Source organism: Ahaetulla prasina, chromosome 2, assembly GCF_028640845.1.
Source record: "Ahaetulla prasina isolate Xishuangbanna chromosome 2, ASM2864084v1, whole genome shotgun sequence".
NCBI lineage: Eukaryota > Metazoa > Chordata > Lepidosauria > Squamata > Colubridae > Ahaetulla > Ahaetulla prasina.
In genome coordinates this window covers 116955267-116977932 of record NC_080540.1, presented here as the reverse complement: position 1 = coordinate 116977932, position 22666 = coordinate 116955267, and the positions used below count along the sequence as shown (strand labels likewise).

At 36.6% G+C, this 22666-nt stretch overlaps 1 protein-coding gene across 1 annotated transcript in view; it reads left to right on the top strand.

Moving 5' to 3' along the window:
* Positions 1-22666, top strand: part of CACNA1A (calcium voltage-gated channel subunit alpha1 A) — a 151158-nt gene that overhangs the window by 18885 nt on the left and 109607 nt on the right. The window contains exons 10-14 of the mRNA XM_058168527.1: positions 161-630; positions 1000-1138; positions 2275-2404; positions 7643-7702; positions 8428-8534. Coding sequence (XP_058024510.1) covers positions 161-630; positions 1000-1138; positions 2275-2404; positions 7643-7702; positions 8428-8534 — 906 coding nt within the window. The remainder of the gene's footprint in view (positions 1-160; positions 631-999; positions 1139-2274; positions 2405-7642; positions 7703-8427; positions 8535-22666) is intronic.

Genomic DNA, 22666 nt, shown 5'->3' with positions numbered 1-22666 from the left:
ATTAGTTGTATTTCTATGACATTTAACCTATGACATGCACCAAGACAAATTCCTTGTGTGTCCAATCACACTTGGCCAATAAAATTCTATTCTATTCTATTCTATTCTATTTAAGAAATAATATGTTGCTAACTTTTTACTTTTTTTTAATATGCTACAGAGAAAACCAAGGAGCTGGTCATCCACCAGGACCAAACCTATCTACCACAAGGCCAATTCAGCAAGATATGGGACGTTTAGAACCTCCAGTATCTGAGGATATTGACAACATGAAGAATAATAAATTGGCAACCAATGAAACCTCAAACCCACATCTCATCAGTCATTCTCAGAATGATCCTATCAAAGGAGGAAACCACTCAAATTCCACACCACACTGCATATCCCAAAATCAACCTGTTCCTTTGGACCAACCATTTCTCAACTCTCAGAATTCTACCAGTCGCCAAACCCCCAGTAACCCTGCCAATCCAGCCAGTCCTGGAGCTCCTAAAAATCCAGAGAACAGCCTTATTGTCACTAATCCCACAACCCAAAACAATCCACCCAAAACTGCCAAGAAATCAGAATACACAGCAGTGGAGATTCCACCTGCCTTCCCACCTCCAATCAATAATGCTATAATGCAAGGTGAGCACTAAGTGTACTTGATCAGTAGACTTAAAACCAGGTGACATGGACATCAGGCAGAAAAGTTAGACTCGTGTGCATTTGATCCTGTGAATTAAGAGAGCATATGGAAACAATTCAGTGTGGGTATAAGAGAGGCAGTGTATTAAAAGCACAGTGAATATCTATTAATAATACTATAACTTCAGGTACTAGTAAAGATGTCTTTGTATGTTTGATTGAATGATAGGAGGCACTACCCCTTTATTTCCTTGATAACATGTTTGAATGGATGTTTTGAGTATATAAGGTGATTTCTACATTGTTTTTTATTTGCACATCCACAGCTCTCTGTTGTACTTTATCTGTTCTTTTTGGTTTTGTTACCAGTCAATAAGAATGCCAATCCAGAGCCTCTGCCAAAGAAAGAGGAAGAGAAAAAAGAGGAAGATGATGATGAGGGAGGTGAAGATGGGCCCAAGCCTATGCCACCATACAGTTCTATGTTCATCCTCTCAACCACTAATCCGTAAGTTACTAGTTTGAGCCAGCTTTATGCCCAGAGAGTGCCTAGAGATAGTCACCTGACTCCTGAGGGCCAATGAAAGAAAAGAAAGGGGTTCTGTCAAGGTTCCAGGTGAAGCATTTGGGGTTCTTTTGTGTGTGGGTGTTGACAGAGGTCCTGGATGAGGGAGTCACCTCAGACCAGGTAGAAAGATACTTTGTTATAGTTAGAATTATATTAGGGATTTTTACATTTAAATTGAATGTATATAAACTTATTTTCTTTGGGGATAGTTAATCAAGTTTATTTTTTGTTTCAATCCTGAAATTTAACTTTTTGCCTTCTATCACCTGCCTTAGCATGGCTGAGTTATTGACTCCCAAAATTTGTGTTTTGATTTTATTTAGCCAGACCCAGGGTGGGATGAGGATTTCCCCTTCAATACCCATCCACCCACCTCATTCCCAAGAGGGCTAGTGGAGAAAGGAAAAACTGGTTTATTGTAACTTAATTTTGATTATGGTTATATTTTCTGGGAAAAAATAAAGGACAGATCTCAAAAGGAGACAAACCTGAAAGAGGTTCATAAAGATAAAAAAAAATAATTATGTTTAGAACTTTGTTTTACGAAAGAAAATCCAAGGAAATTAAAAATGAAATAAAACTGAAAGACAACTTTCTGAAATAAAATATTGTCTTTTATAATAAAAGAATATATTGTCCCTGTAGTTATCATTCACCAACAGGCAAGTTATCTCAGAACTGAAGAATCTCAGAGAAGGGGGTTGTTCAACCCTGACACCATTTGATTAAAATTGTCTATGTGGAATACTTGATTCAACAGGCTCTGTGTGTGATTTGATTGTTAAAAAATAATTCTGATATAGATTAGATTGTCAAAATGTGAATTAGGTTCAAGCTTGTTAGCTTGTATTGAGAATGTGACTCAGTTTATGTGGATAATCTAAAATTGGTTTCAAAAACATGCAGCGGTTTATTTTATGAGATAGTAACTAGCAAACATCTGCTATCCTGATTGCTTTCCAAATTTAGTGTATGGTGTTGATGGCCCCAGTCTTTTTATCTGACACAGTGAGAGAAAGCTACATGTCTGCTTCACACATGATGCTCCCTAACGCATCTTTGCCTATTTGTGCTAGTTTTCGGCGCCTCTGTCATTACATTGTCAATCTGCGCTACTTTGAGATCTGCATTCTGATGGTGATTGCCATGAGCAGCATTGCATTGGCTGCTGAAGATCCTGTACAGCCAAGTGCTCCTCGTAACAATGTAAGTCCTCCTTTGTCTCTATTGGTGCAGCATACATAAATTGCAGCCATGAAAATGAATCATGGAATACTAAAAGTAATAGAGTATTAATAGCCCTAAAATGTGCAGCATGTGAGAGGGAGCAAAGTATATTTTTAAATATTTTCAGCAAGGTGCAGTCTCCACCCAAACTAAATCTACTTAAGGAATTAAATATATTTGTTTAGTCTTTCCTCAATACTGATGGACCATCAGCAGTTTATTTCAAATTTATGTTTGCTGATACTGACCCAGAGTGAAGTCGGACAGTATCCCAATAAGATACCTTCTTGCATAGGAGTTTTACCAAAGAAGCAAACAAGATGTTGTGGTGAGAGAGGGGACTTTTAATTTCTTAGTTTCTTTATTCCTTTGGGGAGGTGGGAATCAATTTCATTTCTGCATGATATAGCAATACTTTGTTTGTGAAGTCATGTTTATCACATAATATGCAACCAAGCTCCTTGCAGATAAGAATCATGATCACGTAGGAGCTTATTAAGATCAAATGCTTGTGACCAATTGACTTGGATTCTGGTGTCTTCTACACAGATCCGAGATTATTATTTTGGCTTTGTAATAACTTCACTGTGCAAGGTAATTCTTGATCACTCAGAGATAGGGTTCAAATGAGTTAATTACAACTATAACTGAAAATCATATCACATGTTCTTTTCTATCTATATCTGTGCAAATTTCTAGTAAAGTAAAATTGATAGAATAACTTGCCAGTGTAATTTATATCAGTGTTAAAATACAATTTTCTCAAGTCCTTTTGAATTAAATGATGTTTCATTTTACAGTGGGTCCTTTTGGTTCTTTCTCGTGGATTTAATAAGACTTACTTCATACGAAGTATATATATTTAAATGCTCAATGTATATCTAGCTTTTTGAGAGTATTCCTTGAATGCAAATTAGGTGAAATTGTTTAATTCTATACTTGTTAGAATGTATTCTGTAAAAGCTTGAATTCTTTTCTTATTTCGTTTGCTCAAAAGTCGTGCTTTTATTTAAATAGACTAAAGAGGAGACAATAGATGGAAAGGGAGAGAAAGCAATAAATCAGAGGCTGGCTTCTGAGCATCTTACACTGCACTTTCTTTTTCAAGAACTTCTGAACAGGTCTTGTGAGATATCCCTAAGGAAACAGTAATGAAATAATTAGCACAGCATCTCAGTAGGGGGATGGGCAGGAAGCAGACTTTCTGCATTAGGCAGCAATAAGAAATCTTTAGGTTGGCAAGTGGAAAAAGCAACTCAAACATCCAGGAACCATACGCCAACTAAAAACAAGGGTAACCAGATGGAGTCTAAGCAGCAGTGACATTATTACACAGTGGAGATTATTCATCTCCTAGGAAAGTTAAGCCCTCTCTAGATTAGAAGGTTCTGGGTGACAGAAAGGGGCAATGGTATAGTATAGTTGCACATCCAAAGCAGAAAAGTGGTTGTGATTTTGACAGAGAGAACAAGTAAACAAAACAGCTAACCCAGCCCTTTTTGCCACTGCTACCAAATGGATATCTGTATGTCCAAGCTTTCTTGCTTAATAGTCCTTAAGCTTGCAATTTAAATAATAGTCTAGCTTACTCGTTACGTACCCAGTATAATATGGCACTTAGTCATGGGTTGAATGAAAACATTTCCGTAAACAAATTTGTACCGTTGATATTTTAAATAACGTAAAAGAATTTAATTTTGAAAATATGTTTTTAAAAATATTGGAGAATAAGGATTATAATCTTACATTCATTGCCAATTTTGGATGTTCAGATTTTGATTGGTTGAGCTGTTCACTTATCTGTAGCTCAGCCTGATGCGTCTCCTTTGGAACTGGTTCCGGTGAGATTTCTAAACGCTTGCAGACCTTTTCCTGCCAATGTCATACAATTCCTGTTTCCTTCTCATATTTAAAATACCCCAATTGTTGCTGATCATTGCTGCTCCCTTCCATAGGGGAAAAGAAATATTCCTGCCTCTAGTTATCTCTCTTTTTCAAGTCTCTCCTTTCACTCTTTGCAGGTGTGTGGGTATATAATAAATTATCAGTGTTGCATAAACATTCTTGTAACCTTAAGAAATAGTATCAGGCCTCAGTTCAAGATTCAGAGTGAATTTAAAAATGACTGCAAGAGATTTTAGTTATACTAAACAGCAGATTAACTTTCAGTTATGCAAAAGGATAGATGCTGTTTGTTGCGGGAGCAGCCTGTTCATGTTAGTATTAACTTCAGGCTAAAGATTATCGTGCCCTTATTTTATTTGATATTGAAATGTTTTTGATATGCTTTATTTTATATGCTTTATTCTGTTGTTTTGCAGACCTTCTCAATAAATGTTGATCTATTTAAAAGCAGTTTCATATGTACAGATAGAATAGAATAGAATAGAATTTTTTTATTGGCCAAGTGTGATTGGACGCACAAGGAATTTGTCTTGGTGCATATGCTCTCAGTGTGCATAAAAGAAAAGATACTTTCATCAAGGTACTACATTTACAACACAAATGATGGTCAATATATCAATATAAATCATAAGGATTGCCAGCAACAAAGTTACAGTCATACAGTCATAAGTGGAAAGAGATTGGTGATGGGAACGATGAGAAGATTAATAGTAGTGCAGATTTAGTAAATAGTTTGACAGTGTTGAGGGAATTATTTGTTTAGCAGAGTGATGGCCTTCGGGAAAAAACTGTTCTTGTGTCTAGTTGTTCTGGTGTGCAGTGCTCTATAGCGTCGTTTTGAGGGTAGGAGTTGAAACAGTTTATGTCCTGGATGCGAGGGGTCTGTAAATATTTTCACGGCCCTCTTCTTGATTCGTGCAGTATACAGGTCCTCAATGGAAGGCAGGTTGGTAGCAATTATTTTTTCTGCAGTTCTAATTATCCTCTGAAGTCTGTGTCTTTCTTGTTGGGTTGCAGAACCGAACCAGACAGTTATAGAGGTGCAAATGACAGACTCAATAATTCCTCTGTAGAACTGAATCAGCAGCTCCTTGGGCAGTTTGAGCTTACTGAGTTGGCGCAGAAAGAACATTCTTTGTTGTCCTTTTTTGATGATGTTTTTGATGTTAGCTGTCCATTTTAGATCTTGCGATATGATAGAACCTATCATATCACTTTGCTTCCCCCCGCCCCAGATTCATCTTTTTCCTAGGAACTTCAAAAATCAAGGGATAGTAATAGATGTAGTGTCCTACTTAGAAATAATAATTCTCTGCTATAATTGAAGAGATAGCAACAGCAATAGCACTTAGATTTATATAGCTCTCCATTGTGCTTTATAGAACTCTCTGAGCAGTTTACATGTCAACATATTGTAACAGTCTGGGTCCTCATTTTATTGACCTCGGAAGGATGGAAGGCTGAGACAGCTTTGAGCCAGTCAGTATGGATGTCCTGGTTGTGGAAAGAGTTAGCTTGCAATACTACATTGTAACTATAGCACCACCATGGCTCCTGAAATGTTAAATCAACATACAGTGTAAAATTCAGCACTAATGTAAGGAAAAACAGTTGTTGAATCAAACTATAGTATAAAATTTAATACTTTCACAAGGAAAAGCACAGGCTTTTTTTTAAATTATTATTATTATTTATTCAATTTTTATACCGCCCTTCTCCCGAAGGACTCAGGGCGGTGTACAGCCAAGGTAAAACAGACAATGTAGTATACAATTAAAATACGAATTAAAAAATTTATTACATAATTGGCCTAAAACTTTGGAACATAAAAACTAAAACCCACTAAAAATTAATAAAAAATTTAAAACCAATAAAATTTAAGCCATTTATTAAGCCGAATAAATAAATGTGTTTTTAATTCGCGGCGGAAGGTCCGAAGGTCAGGTATTTGGCGTAAGCCCGGGGGAAGCTCGTTCCAGAGGGTAGGAGCCCCCACAGAGAAGGATCTACCCCTGGGGGCCGCCAGCCGACATTGCTTGGCAGACGGCACCCTGAGAAGTCCCTCTCTGTGTGAGTGTACAGGTCGATGGGCTTTAAAGACATACATCAATAATGTGCTGCTTATCCTTTTTTTTAGTATGTATGATGGGATTAGCACTTTTCATTACAACATAACTTTAATTCACTTTAATTGAAATTTAATTCAAAACGCTATATTAATGTAGGACAACTGTTAACTTTTAGAAAGAGGTGTGTGTATACTCATATGTATACATGTGCACACACACACACATACATATACACATGCTCTTCAATTAAACAAGGGAAATTTGTTTTCAATGTAATATGTTGCCCCATGTGACTAATAAAAATTCAGTTAATTTGTCTGGTTTCTTACAGAAAAAACAATGTTGTTTCTTACAATGTAGGTATTACCAATTTATAAGGAGAGGTTCTTTTCTTAGTTTTTATTATTATTTACTAGTTTATTTATTTTTATCAATACAGAATTATTCTTTTTTTCTTTAAAGGTGGTCCCTCTCAACATTCTCAGTCCAGACTCTGATTAAACCTAAGAACCTTTCCACATGTGGAAATGGCAGTTATCTCAGGTCACTCCTCCTCCCTATGTCTCCATAATATTGTGAGACTAACAACTATCAGCTTGACTCCTACTCCTAGGAGAATACCATGAAAACAATTTGCAGTGTTTCCTCTGGGAAGACTAGTTCTCACCTTGTGCAGTTTCTCCCCTTCTGCCAGATAGCCTGGCACTGTTACCCTTTGCCACACTCACACCTAATTCCTCTGCACTGATACTGAGGAGGGGCTTTGCTGCTCCCCAAATACAATCGTCTTTACAAAAAATATTTTTAGTATTCCCTCCAGCTGAAGAATACGCTAGCCAACTCAAGAAGGGAAAGCTGAGGATGGCGGCTAAATGCCCCTCAATGGTGTAAGTGGGCTGTTTACATGTATTTGTAGCTAGAAGCCATGTGGGAAAGTTCTTATTTTAAAACCCTTTTTCCCCATTCACCATCTTCATATTTTCCACCATGATTGCAGAGGTTAGTTCATGTTGTACAAGGAAATGAATTTTCCTGGCCAAAGTACAGCTAAACTGATTTGTTGTTTCAGAGATTCTGATTATGTGTGGGGGTCTTTCGTTTGCTGCCTGAAACTTTCAAATGCCTCCTCAAGACTTGCTCACTTCACACTGGTTTGATTGCAAGATCCGTTAGGCTCATTTATTTCAAAGGAGTTAGCAAGTCTTGAACTGTATATTTTTATTATTTTCTCTCCTTCCTATAGGTTCTTCGTTACTTTGATTATGTCTTCACAGGTGTCTTCACCTTTGAAATGGTTGTTAAGGTTAGTAAACTTTCTTGATTTTTTTCCAGTGCATGTTAAATTATTATCATGTGACAGAACATTTCCAACATAATAAGAATGGGAGAGTCAATATATCATGAAATACTGTACAATAGTCTTTGAAAGAGCTCTGAATTTAAAGGATATTTTCCAGATTATTATAGTGATTATTATAGCAGCACAAAAATGAACACAGGTCTTCAAGAATATTTTCATAGCGTGATACTGATTCTGGTTGTAATGTGGGATATAGCTCCTATGTGACAGAGTTTAAGAGAAGTAATCATAAATCCTAGACAGATTCATTTCTCTTCAAATGCCATTTTGAAGCACCAACATCATAAAATACATGCTGACTTTATTATCATAAAATAATATGATGACTGTGAACATTAAGTATCCAGGAAAACAACAATAGTAATTAAACTCTTATATTCTAGCATACCAATTCTCAAGTATACCAATTTATGTATTCAAAAATCCTTTAAGTCAAACTTTGATCTCTGAACTAGATTTTGTTATTATTTGCCCTGTGCATATGTATTGTAATTTATCTTTACTATTTTTATTTTCTTGCAAGAAAGTTCATTTTTAGACCCTTTTCCTCCTCTTTTGCAAAGTGGGTCCTGTTAGATTAATGTTCAGAATGAACATTTCAGGGCTGCAGTTAATCATATGTACTGATTTGGAAACCTGCATTTCTTTACTTTGTCTGGTTTTTGCAGATGATTGACTTAGGACTGATCCTTCATCGGGGCTCTTATTTTCGGGATCTGTGGAACATCTTGGATTTCATTGTGGTCAGTGGAGCATTGGTGGCATTTGCCTTCACGTAAGTTTCTTAGGTTAGCTCTCTAGGGCTATAGTGCTTGCTTTCTTTTTCTGATATTTTTTTAACAAGCATAGCTGCTTCTCCTTCAACTGGAAGAGTTTCTTGTTGAAGTTTGATGCATGATGGATTGTTTATAATTTTCAACATTTGTATGACTTGTTTTTCCTCATCACGTTCCCTCTTCCAATGCCAGCTTAAGTCATATAGAGCATGAATACTCAGCTTTGTATCCCCCTCCCATTTGGCTTGGGATAGTTCTTGCATGTGGAACTTTTTCCTGACAGACTGTTAGCAAAACAGTTGACTCTGCAAATGTTTGAGGCAACCTGGCTGTCACAATAAGTTCCTATATTCTGTTCAGTAAATACGTTGTGATACTGCTTTCTGTGATTACAGTGCCAAAAATTCATGAGATAGATATCCAGAGTGAAAACTAGGAGTCAATCTATTTATAGAGAGAGTTCTGCTACTTTCTTTTCAGATCGGTGGAAATAGTTTATCAAATATAGAACCAACTTGTATTTATGAATGTTACATTTAGGGTATGTTTGTTTTCTCACAATTTTCTCACATTTCTCCATCATCAAGCTAATAACAACAATGGTTGTAATTGTCTTCATTGTAATAATCATCAAGAAAATAGTGTGAGAAATCAATGTAGTCTGCTCTTGGTATATCAGTGAATTAACAAAAAAAGATTCCAGTCAGCACCATCAACCTCATTGACCTTAACTACTAGCTAGTAAATACAATAAAGGTAAAGCTTTTCCTGTCCAGTTATGTTTGATTCAAGGGAGTGGTGCTTATCTCTGTTTCTTGACTGGGGGAGGCAGAGTTGGCCAAGACATTTTTTGTGGTGATATGGCCAGCATGACTATATGCCAAAGGCACACAAAATGCTGTTACCTTCCCATTGAAGCGGTGCCTATTTGTCTACTCACATTTGCGTGCTTTTGAAGTGCTAGGTGGCAGGAGCTGGGGCAGGAACAGGAACTCACCCTGTTGTGCAGTACTTTGGTGTTGAACACAAGTTGCCAACTGAGCCATTGCCCTGAGCCACTGCACCCTTTCAGTAAATAGAGTAGTTAATATTTATTACAAAATTCAGGTTATTCTAGATCCCACTAAAGCAGTTAGGAAGTTTTCATTTGATAGTTAACTTCTTTCATTAGATTACAGGGTGTGTGTTAAAACTGGGCATTATACTTTCGGTATAGAAGATTTAGTGTAAAGTTTTCCAATAAATAGAGATATTTATTGGAAATATCTGGTAATAAGAAAGTATAGTATACAGAATACCATGACAGGCATTAAAAAATTAAATAGGTAGCAGTTTCAGCAAACCTATTATTTTCTCTGCATTACCACAAGTTCATTAAAGCTATATAACCTGGCCGTAGTTCCTTATTCATTTTGCCTAACAATGAAAGCCAAAAAGGAAAATATGCAAGGACACTATGGTGAATACAAACGCTAGAGATGGAAAATGCTGTGTATAAATTATACTGCTGGTTCTGAAGGTATATCTTGGACATTAACTGAATCTGTAATTGCTCCATAAGTGACTAATTCTAGAGGACAAATTAGCACCATTTTTTTTCCTCTATAGAAATAATTTTGAGAAGCTTGGACCAATTTAGAATAGAAACTGAAAGCATTATCTCACACAATTGTCGCCAGTCTCATGCCCTGAACATGTATTGCCCAGGAAGGCCTACAAACATATTGACTAAAAGTACCAAATTGGGGAAGGCTGGTCTAACAGCTTTTTATTCATAATTATCAAAGTATATGGTATTTTTTTAAAAAAGAATATTGCTTTAGTATTTAAAAGAAAAAGACCCAATAATTTTTTTTACACATATTCTATTCCAATTTTTAAATAAAATATTACATGACCATGTGAAAATTTATTGATCAGTCTTTCTATTGCATCATTAAAAAAACAATTCATAAGCAGACCGAGAACACATGTCATCAATCTAAAACTGTAAATCCAGAATGGATTTTTCCATTGTAAAAGAGTAATTTTTTGCTATGCTCCATGTCCAGTGAGCTTTTCCTTTTTAAAAATATTGCTTTTTACATACAGTATTGATCAATTCCAAAATGTTGGTGTATACAATAAGCTATATTTACATCATAATACTTTAACCAGCATTATAAAACAACCTCATACTAGGTGGTAAACTAAAACAACAATGGTGGAAAACATACACCATATGCTTTATTGTCTCCTCTAATGTTGTCCTTCCAACTTAGAATATAAAATTATTTGAAGGAACTGTCATGAATCTTAATGTTATTCAATGAAATACTATAGATCTATAATAATAAAAACATTTCACTGTTGATAGTAATTCAGGTGTTTTAGGTGTTAATGCATCTGAACCAAATTGTAAAATCAGAAGGTAAATCTTTAGAGATAAATGTCATTTTAAACATACAATTGTTTAGTAGTTTACAGTTTGCACTTTAATGACCATGAAAGATAGAAAAGGCAAGCAAAGAGAAGGGAAATGCAGTAAGGTTGGAATAAGATTATCTCATCAGGTCAAGGTCTATATGTATTAGTTTCTTCATTGCAATATTTAGAAAAAAAGACATTTTGCCCAGAGTTTGCTTTTCCTTTTTTTAAAATATTGATTATTTAATTGTTCTCCAAGTTTTTACAGTACCTTATTTTCTTTTTTAGCAGCATAGCATAAGAGTAAAATATGATCCAGAAGTCCAGAAATTGACTGGATTGCTATTTTGACTGAAATATTTGTCTTACTTTTCACCCTACCTGATTGTTCTATTTCATTTTCAAGCGCTTTCATATTATAGTAAATGTCATATGTGTGGTGTGGGGTGTGTGTGTGTGGGTGTGTGTGTGTGTGTGAGAGAGAGAGAGAGAGAGAGAGAGAGAGAGAGAGAGAGAGAAATCAAATGGCATATTTGTAAGATCACCTAAGTTGCCTAGACTATTTTCTTTGGCAGAGTGGTTTGCTGCATTTCTGCTACAAGAGACATTCTCTAGTATTGTCCAGTAGATGGTGAGAAGATTTTGCTCAGTAGATATGTTTGGCTACTATTCAAAGAGCCTGAATTCTGAATTCTTGTTGATGGGCTTTGCGGAGCTTAAGGAATTATTTATGATCTGATCACAGAGAGATATCTTCTTTCATAGCATGTAGTTCTGGCACAGAAGTAGGCAATCCATCCATTCTCTAGCATCCTTGTTTTGTGGATATGCATGTTGTCAGTCCTGTAGATTCTGTCCACATAGACTTTTCCTGCAATGAAGCAGCCAGTCTTGTACTCTTACAGTATATACTCACATGACATCTCTCCCTAGTAGGAGCAAAATCTGAGCATTTGGATAAATGATAAAATATGTTTCACTATTGACTGCAATTGGAGCTAGTGTAATGCAGCTTTTAGTGTGGGGATCTCTTCACTGTTGTCCAATGTGCTATCACAATCTATCAGAACTGGCAGAAGGAAGTTGGTGCTATCCTGATGGATTTGATCAGAAGATATTTGCTTTTCCTCCATGAAGTTTTTATAGTACTGCACTGGAAGATATATAGGGCTGCTATTCAATATGGGCACTAGAGGGCATTCCATTTACCTCATAGTAGCACTAACTTTGGAAAATCAATCATACTTTGGGTACATTATTTCAATATGATTCAACCTAACATTATTGTTAAATCACAGTAGATGGGTTAAATTTTTACACCAAGCTGAAATCTGGTAAAATATAACTAGCATTCTTAAAATTTTTATGCTAGTAAGCCAGTGGAATTGCCAGGGTAAGGAAGACAACTGTTTTACCCACACTTGCCAAAGGTAAAGGGTAACTAGCTAGACAAGAAAGCTAGCTTTGCTACTTTTAAACACGATCAGCATAGAAATAGAAGCACCAAAGCCACCTGAGAGAAATGAGCTAAGGCTTTTGAATGGAACTCCTTTTACCGTTCTACTTTCATAAGAAACGATACAATTGAAACCCATTTAACACACAGCTTGACTTATACTATTTCAGAGTTTCTATAGATTAATTCAAAAAAAACCCTATTGCTTTTAAGCAAGGAAGTGGTGGTTAATTTACAATACAGTATAATTGGAATTTCAATTCAAAAAGATGCTAGGCACAGAGTGGTATAAAAATGGAATGGCAAGAAATGGTAAAATGAAAAAAAGTTGTGATTTTCTGTTACTCTGAAATGCTGATGTTGATCACATCTTCTAAGCAAGGCTTCCCTAAATGTGTAGTCCCTATGACAAATTTTAGGTTCTGTTTGCTTCATGATGGATTAACAGAGATGCAGCAGAAGGCACTTGGAACAGAACATTCTACAATTAGCATATTTGTTGGCTTAGCTGTAGAACAGCCCTAAGAGGAAGAATTGTGAGTCAGATGCTGTCCAGAGTTTGTGTAATGAGCAAGCTCCAGTAAGTTTGTAAGGGAATGAATGCTCTTGCAGTTATTACCTATTTAATGTTATATGTGGTGAGAATTCAGTTGATTCTAACAAACTCCCATAAATATTCCTTCTTTTGAATTTAAGGTACTTCCAAGTAAGTTGTTATTTTATTCTGTTCACTTTGTCATTCATGGAGTGAGTAAAACTGGCAACTGATATTTTTATTCCTCCTTGTTTTTCCATTGCTTCTTCTATCTTTTCTTATTATGAAATTAATAGGATGGAATAGCTCCATGATTTGTTTTGAATCATAAGCAGTAGCTTATTTTGCTCTTAGCATAGTAAAACTTGACTCCTAATATTTCTGGATAAAAGAAGGTGAGCTATGTATCCAGACTGCAAGAAATTTACATTTCTTTTGGTAATCTGTAATGTTTCTATTTCAAAAGCAGCAGAAGTGAATCAGCTACACAGTGTGTAGAGTTGGAGATTACAGAAATGGAATTGGTTGATCAGTCATGTGAGGCTCAACAACATATAAATGGAAATAGATCTTATTGTCATGTTATCTTCTGAGATCTGCTAACTTGGAAGTGTGGTCAAATATGGTTAAATGTGAAATAATAAATTACCTTTCCTTATCTTACCTTTTTTTAACATCTTTTCCTTCATGCTCCCTTGATCACTGTGGATACGGTTATTTTTCTGTCTTAACTCTCACCAACTTCATCATAATTTATCAACTGTGAGAAATTGCTTTTTTTTAGTCAGTTAGTCCATTTCAGTTAACTGAAAGAGCATCTATACTATTTTCTGCTGTGTTGCTATCACCTGACTCTATATATTATTGTGTATTGTATTGTGTCATACTTCATATTATTGTCCATCCCTCAATGGTTTTATTCTGGAATATAAGGCACTTTTCATGGCTATTTTCCAGGTTTGAGATGAGAATCTCAATAAACCTCAGTTGTGTTAATAAAAGCTTAAAACCTCACCCTGTAACTATGATGCTATCACTATGAAGTTTTGGGAAAAAACATTATTTTGATAGAGAAAGTTAGCAGAGCTGCATGAAAAAGTTGTATTTCTATCATTATTGGTGAATGCACAAAAGTACTCTATCCATAGTTCTATACAAAACATGAAGCCTATCTCTCCATATTTATTGTTTATATTCATTGTTCATTTTTCATATTTATCTCACAGAAGTAATTGTGAGAGGGATCAAGGTGCCCTTGTGGACCCCACTTAAGTGTGCATCAGTGTGCTGCAGCTACCAAATAAGCCAATATAGTTCTAGACTGTATCAATAGAGGAATAGCATCAGGACAACAAGAAGCACTATTACTTTTTGTTGTCTTGATGCTATCCCTCTGTTGACTACTCTGTGCTGGTGAGACTACACTTAAAATACTGCATTCAGTTCTGATTACCAAAATATAAAAAACAAGTTGAGATTCTGGAAATCTCAACTTCCAGAAGAGAAGAACACCAAAGATAATAAAGGGTCTGGAAACTAAATTGCATGACAAATGTTTGAGGGAGCTAGGTGTGTCTAACCTATCAAAGAGAAGAATTAGGAGGGACACAATAACTATCTACTAGTATTTGAAGGGCTGTTACAAAAAAGAGGAGATTGACTTATTCTCTAAAGCACCAGGTAACAGGAGAAGAAATAATGGGTAGAAGCTTGATAAAGAGAGATCAGAAGCAAGGGGAAATTTTCTAAAGTGAGAATGAAATCATTTGCCTCCTGGGATTGTGGGTGCTCTATCACTGGAGGTTTTCAAAAACAGATTGGACAACCATTTGACTGGGATAGTATAAGACTCCTGCCCTGAGCAAGGGGTTAGACTTGAAGACCTCCAAAGTTCCTTTCAGCCCTATGATTCTATCATTTCTATTGGAAATAAGACTCACTATGTTTTGACAATCTCAAGCATACCTTTCCCCAGCCTATTGTCTTTCCAGTGCATGTATAATTCTCACACTTTTGAATCAGCCATGCTGCCTCTAGATTGTAGGGTTCATTTGCTAATTGATGTGTTTTCTGCCTATCATTGAATCAACCAAAAGCTATGCCAGTATGAAACTTAATGTTCCCATCATTAAATCCAACTTGGCTTCTATTGCCTGGTGACCCATTTCATATCACCTCAATTCCCTACAATGTAATGAGTAAGAAAACTTTACAAATTTTATATACCTTGATTCTCCCTTTAAACAGTATTGGAATTGGGGGAGGGGGGACACTACTTTAACACTTGTGCTACTAAGAATTCCATACCTGAAATTCCCATGCATGGGAACATGGCAGAGAGCAATGTTGGCACGACATATTTGTAACACAAATGCAAATGGGAAAGTCCTTATGGGACTTGTATAGTAATCCAAGACATTTGGAATATACCAAGTTGGTAAAGGTTATTCTATTAAGTAGAATTAGAAGTTTAGAGTCTTTCCATTGAACACCATTCCTCAATCAAGATTTATTTTCTGGTTAGTAATGAAGGAATTATGAAATTGCCCTCCATTTAGTGAAAAGTGTCCAAGAAAAGGATTTAAGATAATATTTCAAATAAAAATGAATGTAAGTATTAGCTAAGGGATAAACAGTAAATATATCTGGTTTCTGCCCTTTGCCACTATTTTATTTTTAATCAGAAATTTTTGAGATAAAGGGGGGTGCGGAGCTGACGACACAGCAAGAATGGCGAGCTTTCACAGGGCTCTGTGTTAAGCTGCCGTATTCTACCTAACATATGGTCCAATTGGACCCAAGTCACCTTGGAGAGGTGGCGGAGGCAGAGGGGGAAGTTTCACCGATCACAGGGAGTCTGCAAACTCACTGTTTGATCCTGGAAAACCTCTCATCCTGATGCGGGAAAAAGATGGCCCTTAAGCTGGCCAGACCAAGACTTTGACAGCTCCGATGAAAGAGCAATAAAGACGACAAGCAGAAAACAGCATGTGTGATCTGGGTAAGCTACTCTTAATTTCCAACTCCTGTTGAGGAATTTATCCCAGAAATTAACATCTTTCTGACAAGAAGGCTCTAAAAGAGAGGAGGTGGTCTTTATTTACCTCTCTGGAATGGCGGTGACTAAATACATGAATTGCTGACAGACCCAAGCAAAGGAGAAGAAAGCATTTGGTAAAAATAGATAATGGGTTGGAGTTCCAGGTGGCTTGCTTGTGGACATCTTGCTAGTTTTTTGGATACTTAAGATACTTTTTGATACTTAGTATATATTTTAATCCAAAAGAGCTTTGCAGAAGTGAATGTTTGAGTGGATTCAGGTGAAAGTGGAGAAAGAGAGTAAGAACACTATCTGCTGGTGGAACTGGTCAAGCACAGGGAAAAGATTTTAAACAGTCTGATACAATACAAAAGGCTTGGGTTCCTTGGAACTGAACTGAGCTGAAAAAACTAATTGGGGGTTGCCCTGTGGAATTAACATATGCAAACTGCTTTCACTGGATACTTAGAAACAGATGGGGAAGATATAGAAACTTCTCCTTGAAATCATCTGACTCTTTGTGGATTATAAATACATTGGAAAGAGTAAAATGCGGATTTAATTTAAAGCTACTTGGAGACTTTTAGAACTGCTGAACAGAGGAAACGTGCAACTACTGGTTTTTTTTCTTCTTTTTTGTGGGCCTTGCAGATTACAAATATCATTTCCTATAAAAAGAATAAGTGAGTCAAGGGGGAGCTTGAAGAGACTATTTGGACATTTTAGACATAATCTGTGTGGAATTTAGAGTTAAAACTAACATTAAAAGATAGTGAAATTAGTTGAGGATTGAAAGGGAGGGAAAAAGTTATGGGGGAAAGAGCATTACTGGTTAAAATCAAAAAAAGCATGAAGAGGGAGTGGAGAATCTGGGAGAAATTTGAAGGGCGGTGGGGCACTTTATATAAAGTTGCTGATACATTGATAAAGTTCAAAATGTCAAATTTAAACCTATCTAAATTAGGGGGGAATGGATCGGCACCATCATCTGCTCCATCATCTACCCCATCATCAGCAACGTCAAGCCCTTCAAGTCAAAGATCAATAGAAAGCTTAATTCAATAGGAAAAAATGAATGTGATTCAAAAAGATATGCAAACATTGTTCTAATCGTTACAAGAGGTCATAACCAAGAACCATACTGAAATAAGGACTGAGATAGGTGGGATGAGAACTGAAATGAGAGAGATCAAGGGAAAAATGCAAAGTATGGATGAAAAACTGGGGACTTTTCAACAAATGTTAACCAAACATGAAGAAAAAATTAAAATAATTGAAGAAAAGTCAGAACAACAGGAAAAAAACCAGAGGAAATGAATCAAAGATTAACACAGGCCAATAAAGAACTCGAAGGAACAGTAATCCAGTTGCAAATGGAAAGGGCTGAACACTTCTTGAGGTTTCAGAATATTGAGTAAGGAAAAGAAGAAAACATAGCTGAATTGATGGTAGACCTCTTGGCTCAAACATTACAAATAACAACACATGAGATGAGGGCAGAGATAGATGAAGTATTCAGAATCCACGCTAGCTATGCTAAAAAGAACAGACTCCCAAGAGAGGTATACATAAGTTTTATGAAAAAACAATAAGAGTGGAAATTCTTTAAAAAATAAAAGAGGAAACCCTGAAATATAAAGGAAGTGTCGTGTCCCACTCCTCCGCTGACGGCTGGGTCCGGGAAATCCGAATCAGGCTTGCCTCTGCAGCTCTGCCCAAAGTCCTAGCAAAGTCCTCAGAGCAGGCAGGAGACCAGTAAGTGACTTCAGCAAGATAAGTTTGACTTTTGCCTGACTCAGAGACTGCCAGAAAGTAGCTCCTTTATATAGGCCATGGGGTGTGGCTCCATGACTCAGCACTCATTAAGGCCTGCCCCTCCCTTCCCTCTGTTGCCTCCGCCTCTCCAATCTTCTGATGCGAGGGTCACTCCAATCAGCTGTTCTTGGGAGTAAACCCTCCTCAGGCTCACCTGCTGTGGATGAGGGGGAGGGGTCTAGCTGCTCCGTTTGCCTGGGCATGGAGTCAGGGCTGGGGCAGGGAGATGCTCCTTCTTCTGCAGTTCGTGGGGGCATGGAGCCAGGACTTGGGCCGGAAGGCATACATTCCTCAGTGTTGGGGAGCAGGTAAGAAGGCCCCGGCTGCTCTGAGGGCGGGCAAGACACAACAGGAAGAGAGATTGAGGTGCTTAAACAAGTACCCAGAAGAGTTAGAGATCTGCAGAAGAAGTATCAGTTACTGACAGGACAGTTGATCAAACACCAAGTAAACTTTAGATCAGGGGGTCAGCAACCGGTGGCTCTGGAGCCGCATGTGGCTCTTTCACCGCTCTGCTGCAGGTACCTGTCACTCAAAATATGTGTCACAACTGCCAATGTGCAACACCTGCCGGCACACAATTTATTGAGCTTTTCAACCCCCAGTAGGCCAACCATCGATAAATCCAAGAAAAGAAAAGTTTCAGAAGGAAACAAAACATTTAATTAAACTACATATGCTAGTTTTGTGTCTGCGCCCCCCGAGCTGGGCCCCCTGCCAGAAAGTGACTCGGAAAGTGAGGGGGAAGTGCTATCAGGACTTACCTCTGGAGCACCGGCTCCTCTGGCTCAGCTCCAGGAGACAGAGGCAGGCCAGGTGGAGGACGAGGCCTCTGTCCCCTGACTCTCTCCCCCCCAGCCCACGCCTCCAGACCCGGCTATGGCAACCAGGCCTGGCTAGATCCCAGGTTTCGGAGATACGAGAGGCGGCTACAACAAAGGAAGGGGTGGGGCAGGCCTAGAGCGTGCTGAGTCACGGAGCCACATCCCACAGAGTATAAAAGCAGCCCTGGCTGCTCTTCTGCTCCATGACGAGCAAAAGTTGAGCTGAACTCTTTGACTCGTGGAGAATTGAGCTGAACATTCGGCCTGGATTGTTGACTTCCTGGTTGCTCGGCAACCCCAAGATAAGGGAGACTTTGGCAGGCAGCTGCAGATTCCCTGCCAGGACTGATGGCAGCTGTGAACTCAGTTACTAGCTCGTTTAGCCAGCTCGCGTGGCTGAGGCCAGGAGTGGACAGATCAGCTAGTTTGGTTCCTGCTCAAGAAATAGTCAGGCACGGGAAGGGTTTTGTGGCTCCCGGTGTTTTCTTTTATGTGGGAAATGGGTCCAAATGGCTCTTTGAGTGTTTAAGGTTGCAGACCCCTGCTTTAGATGGTTGGTACCAGAGGGAATTTTGGTTACCTGGAATGATAGAAGACACAGACTGGACTCCATAGATAGTGCATATGAATTCTACAACTATTACTTTACACCACAGGAGCAACAAACAAGAAGAGAGGAAGTAGAAAATAGAGGGCAAGAAGAATTAATGACAGATGAAACTACGACTAAGCAACAAGAAGGAAATGAAGTTGAACGAAAGAGATGAGCAGAATGAGAAGGAATAAGAATAAAGGAGCAGAGAGAAACAAGAGCAACTTGAACAGCAAAACCCACTTATAAGTGACACAATGAAAGAAGAAACAAACTTACTATTAATTAACATTAATGAACTAAACTCTCCCATGAAAAGGTGAAGATTTTTTACAAAATTGCAAAAAATGGACTTAGATATAATTTTCTTACAAGAAGTACATATCAAAAAACAATACAATAAACTCTTAGAGTACCCCAAAATTGGGAAACTATACTTCTCGGTGGCACAACAAAAGAAAAGGGGGGTGATCTTATACATCAAAGAAATAATAAAAGCTAAATCTATATATGCAGACAAAGAAGGGAAATACTAATGGTGGAAGTAACAATAAACCACAAACATGTACTTTTGATAATAATTTATGCACCAAATAATAAAGAAGATTTTTACGGGAAACTCCAGGAGAAAATTGCAGAATTGGACTACGAAAATATTTGCTTAATAGGAGATTTTAATGCAATCACAGATGTAAAACTAGATTACAGAAGCAGTAAAATAAATAAAAGGGACAAGGAAAATTCTACCGAAATTTTTCTTTAAACTGGTGGAGGAAATGAACATCTAAGATATATGGAGAGAAAGAAACCTCGAGAAAAATCAATATACATACTACTTGAATAGCCATCAATCCTGGTCAAGGATAGACATTTCATGGATGACACCAGAACTAAGTACCAATATACAGGAAATAGAAATAGAACCAAATATATCGGCAAATCACAATTCAGTCAGGAATAAATGGAAAGGATACAAGAAAAAAGTAAGATGGATGTTGAATCAAGTCATTAAAAGACAAGGAATTCATACAAACAATAGAAAAAGAAATGACATTCATCTTCAAAGAAAATAGAAAGGAAGAGACCTCACTACAAAATGTATGGGACACAGCAAAGGCATACTTCTGAAGGCTAGCTTCTTATACAGGAAGGAAAAATAAAGAAAAGAAACAACATCAAAAAACAATACAATAAACTCTTAGAGTACCCCAAAATTGGGAAACTATACTTCTCGGTGGCACAACAAAAGAAAAGGGGGGTGATCTTATACATCAAAGAAATAATAAAAGCTAAATCTATATATGCAGACAAAGAAGGGAAATACTAATGGTGGAAGTAACAATAAACCACAAACATGTACTTTTGATAATAATTTATGCACCAAATAATAAAGAAGATTTTTACGGGAAACTCCAGGAGAAAATTGCAGAATTGGACTACGAAAATATTTGCTTAATAGGAGATTTTAATGCAATCACAGATGTAAAACTAGATTACAGAAGCAGTAAAATAAATTAAAAGGGCAAGGAAAATTTTACCGAAATGTTTCTTTAAACTGGTGGAGGAAATGAACATCTAAGATATATGGAGAGAAAGAAACCTCGAGAAAAATCAATATACATACTACTTGAATAGCCATCAATCCTGGTCAAGGATAGACATTTCATGGATGACACCAGAACTAAGTACCAATATACAGGAAATAGAAATAGAACCAAATATATCGGCAAATCACAATTCAGTCAGGAATAAATGGAAAGGATACAAGAAAAAAGTAAGATGGATGTTGAATCAAGTCATTAAAAGACAAGGAATTCATACAAACAATAGAAAAAGAAATGACATTCATCTTCAAAGAAAATAGAAAGGAAGAGACCTCACTACAAAATGTATGGGACACAGCAAAGGCATACTTCTGAAGGCTAGCTTCTTATACAGGAAGGAAAAATAAAGAAAAGAAACAACATCAAAAAACACTGGAGGGAGAATACAACAGATTGAAATGTGGAATTGCAGAAAAAAACTACAAGAAAAGAAGCTCAAAAACCAAATGGAAATAATAAAACACAAACTGACCCTACTTGAAAAAGAAGAATTAGCATGCAAAATTAAGAGTATAAAACAAAACTTTTTCAAAAATGCCAATAAACCAGGAATATAGTTGGCATATAAATTTAAAAAAAAGAAAAAGAAAAAAACAGATACAAAGCTTGATAGACAAGAAAGATATATCACAACATCAAAATGACAGCAAAAATAATGCAGAGCTACTATGAAAATCTGTATGATCAAGAGGAACTATCAGAGGATAAAATAATCATATATCTTCAGGGACTTTAGATAACCCAGCCTCCTCTAGATATTGTTTTATTTTATCCTCTGATCTACACTAAATGAAAGGATAACAATGTTTGAATTAATAGAGGCAATTAAGAGACAGAAGACAAATAAAACTCCAGGACCAGATGGCTTACCAGGAGAATTCAATAAACAACTACAAGACCCCCTGGGACTGAGACTACTGGAAGTTTACAATGAAATCTTACTAAAAGCTAAGATACCAAAATCCTGGATGGAAGTAAATATCACGCTCATACCAAAAGAAGATGCAGATTTATCACAGATTAAAAACTATAGACCCATCTCACTTTTAAATGTGGACTATAAAATTTATAATCAATAATAGCTGAAAGATTGAAGAGATTCCTGAATAAATTTATACATTTGGACAAGAATGGTTTCCTGCTAAATAGACAAATCAAAAATAACATTAATTCTGAACACATTGGAATATTATGAAGCACACCCAGAAAAACAAATGGTGCTGATGTTTCTTGATGTGTAAAAGCATTTGACAATGTAAACTGGCAATTCATGATACTGCAGCTAAAATATATGGAATTTGGAGAAAAATTCACCAATATGATCAAGGCAATATATACAAAACAGACTGCAAAGGTGTTTGTGAATGGGGACATAACAGAGAATATTACTATTAAAACAGGCACAAGACAAGGATGCCCTTTCTCCCCCTTATTATTTATTCTGACTCTGGAAGTGTTAAATAGAAACATTTGCCAAGATATAGAAAAAAAGGCATGGAGATAAAAAAAAGACCAATACAAACTACAAGCTTTTGCAGATGATTTGGTGTTTATTATAGAAGAACCACAAGAAATGGGACCCAAACTATTAAAGAAAATAGAAGACTATGGTGATGTTGCAGGATTGAAAATAAACAAAAAGAAAACTAAAATATTAGTTAAAAATCTTACACAAGGAACAGAAAAAGGATTTAATGGAAAAGATAGATATTCAAATAGTTACAAAAGTAAAATATTTGGAAATACATCTAACAGCAAGATGTGTAACTATAAAAGAAGACAATTACTTAAAATTAACACAGCAAATTAAATTGGATCTGGAAAAGTGGAAAAACATGCAATTATCACTGTTAGGAAAA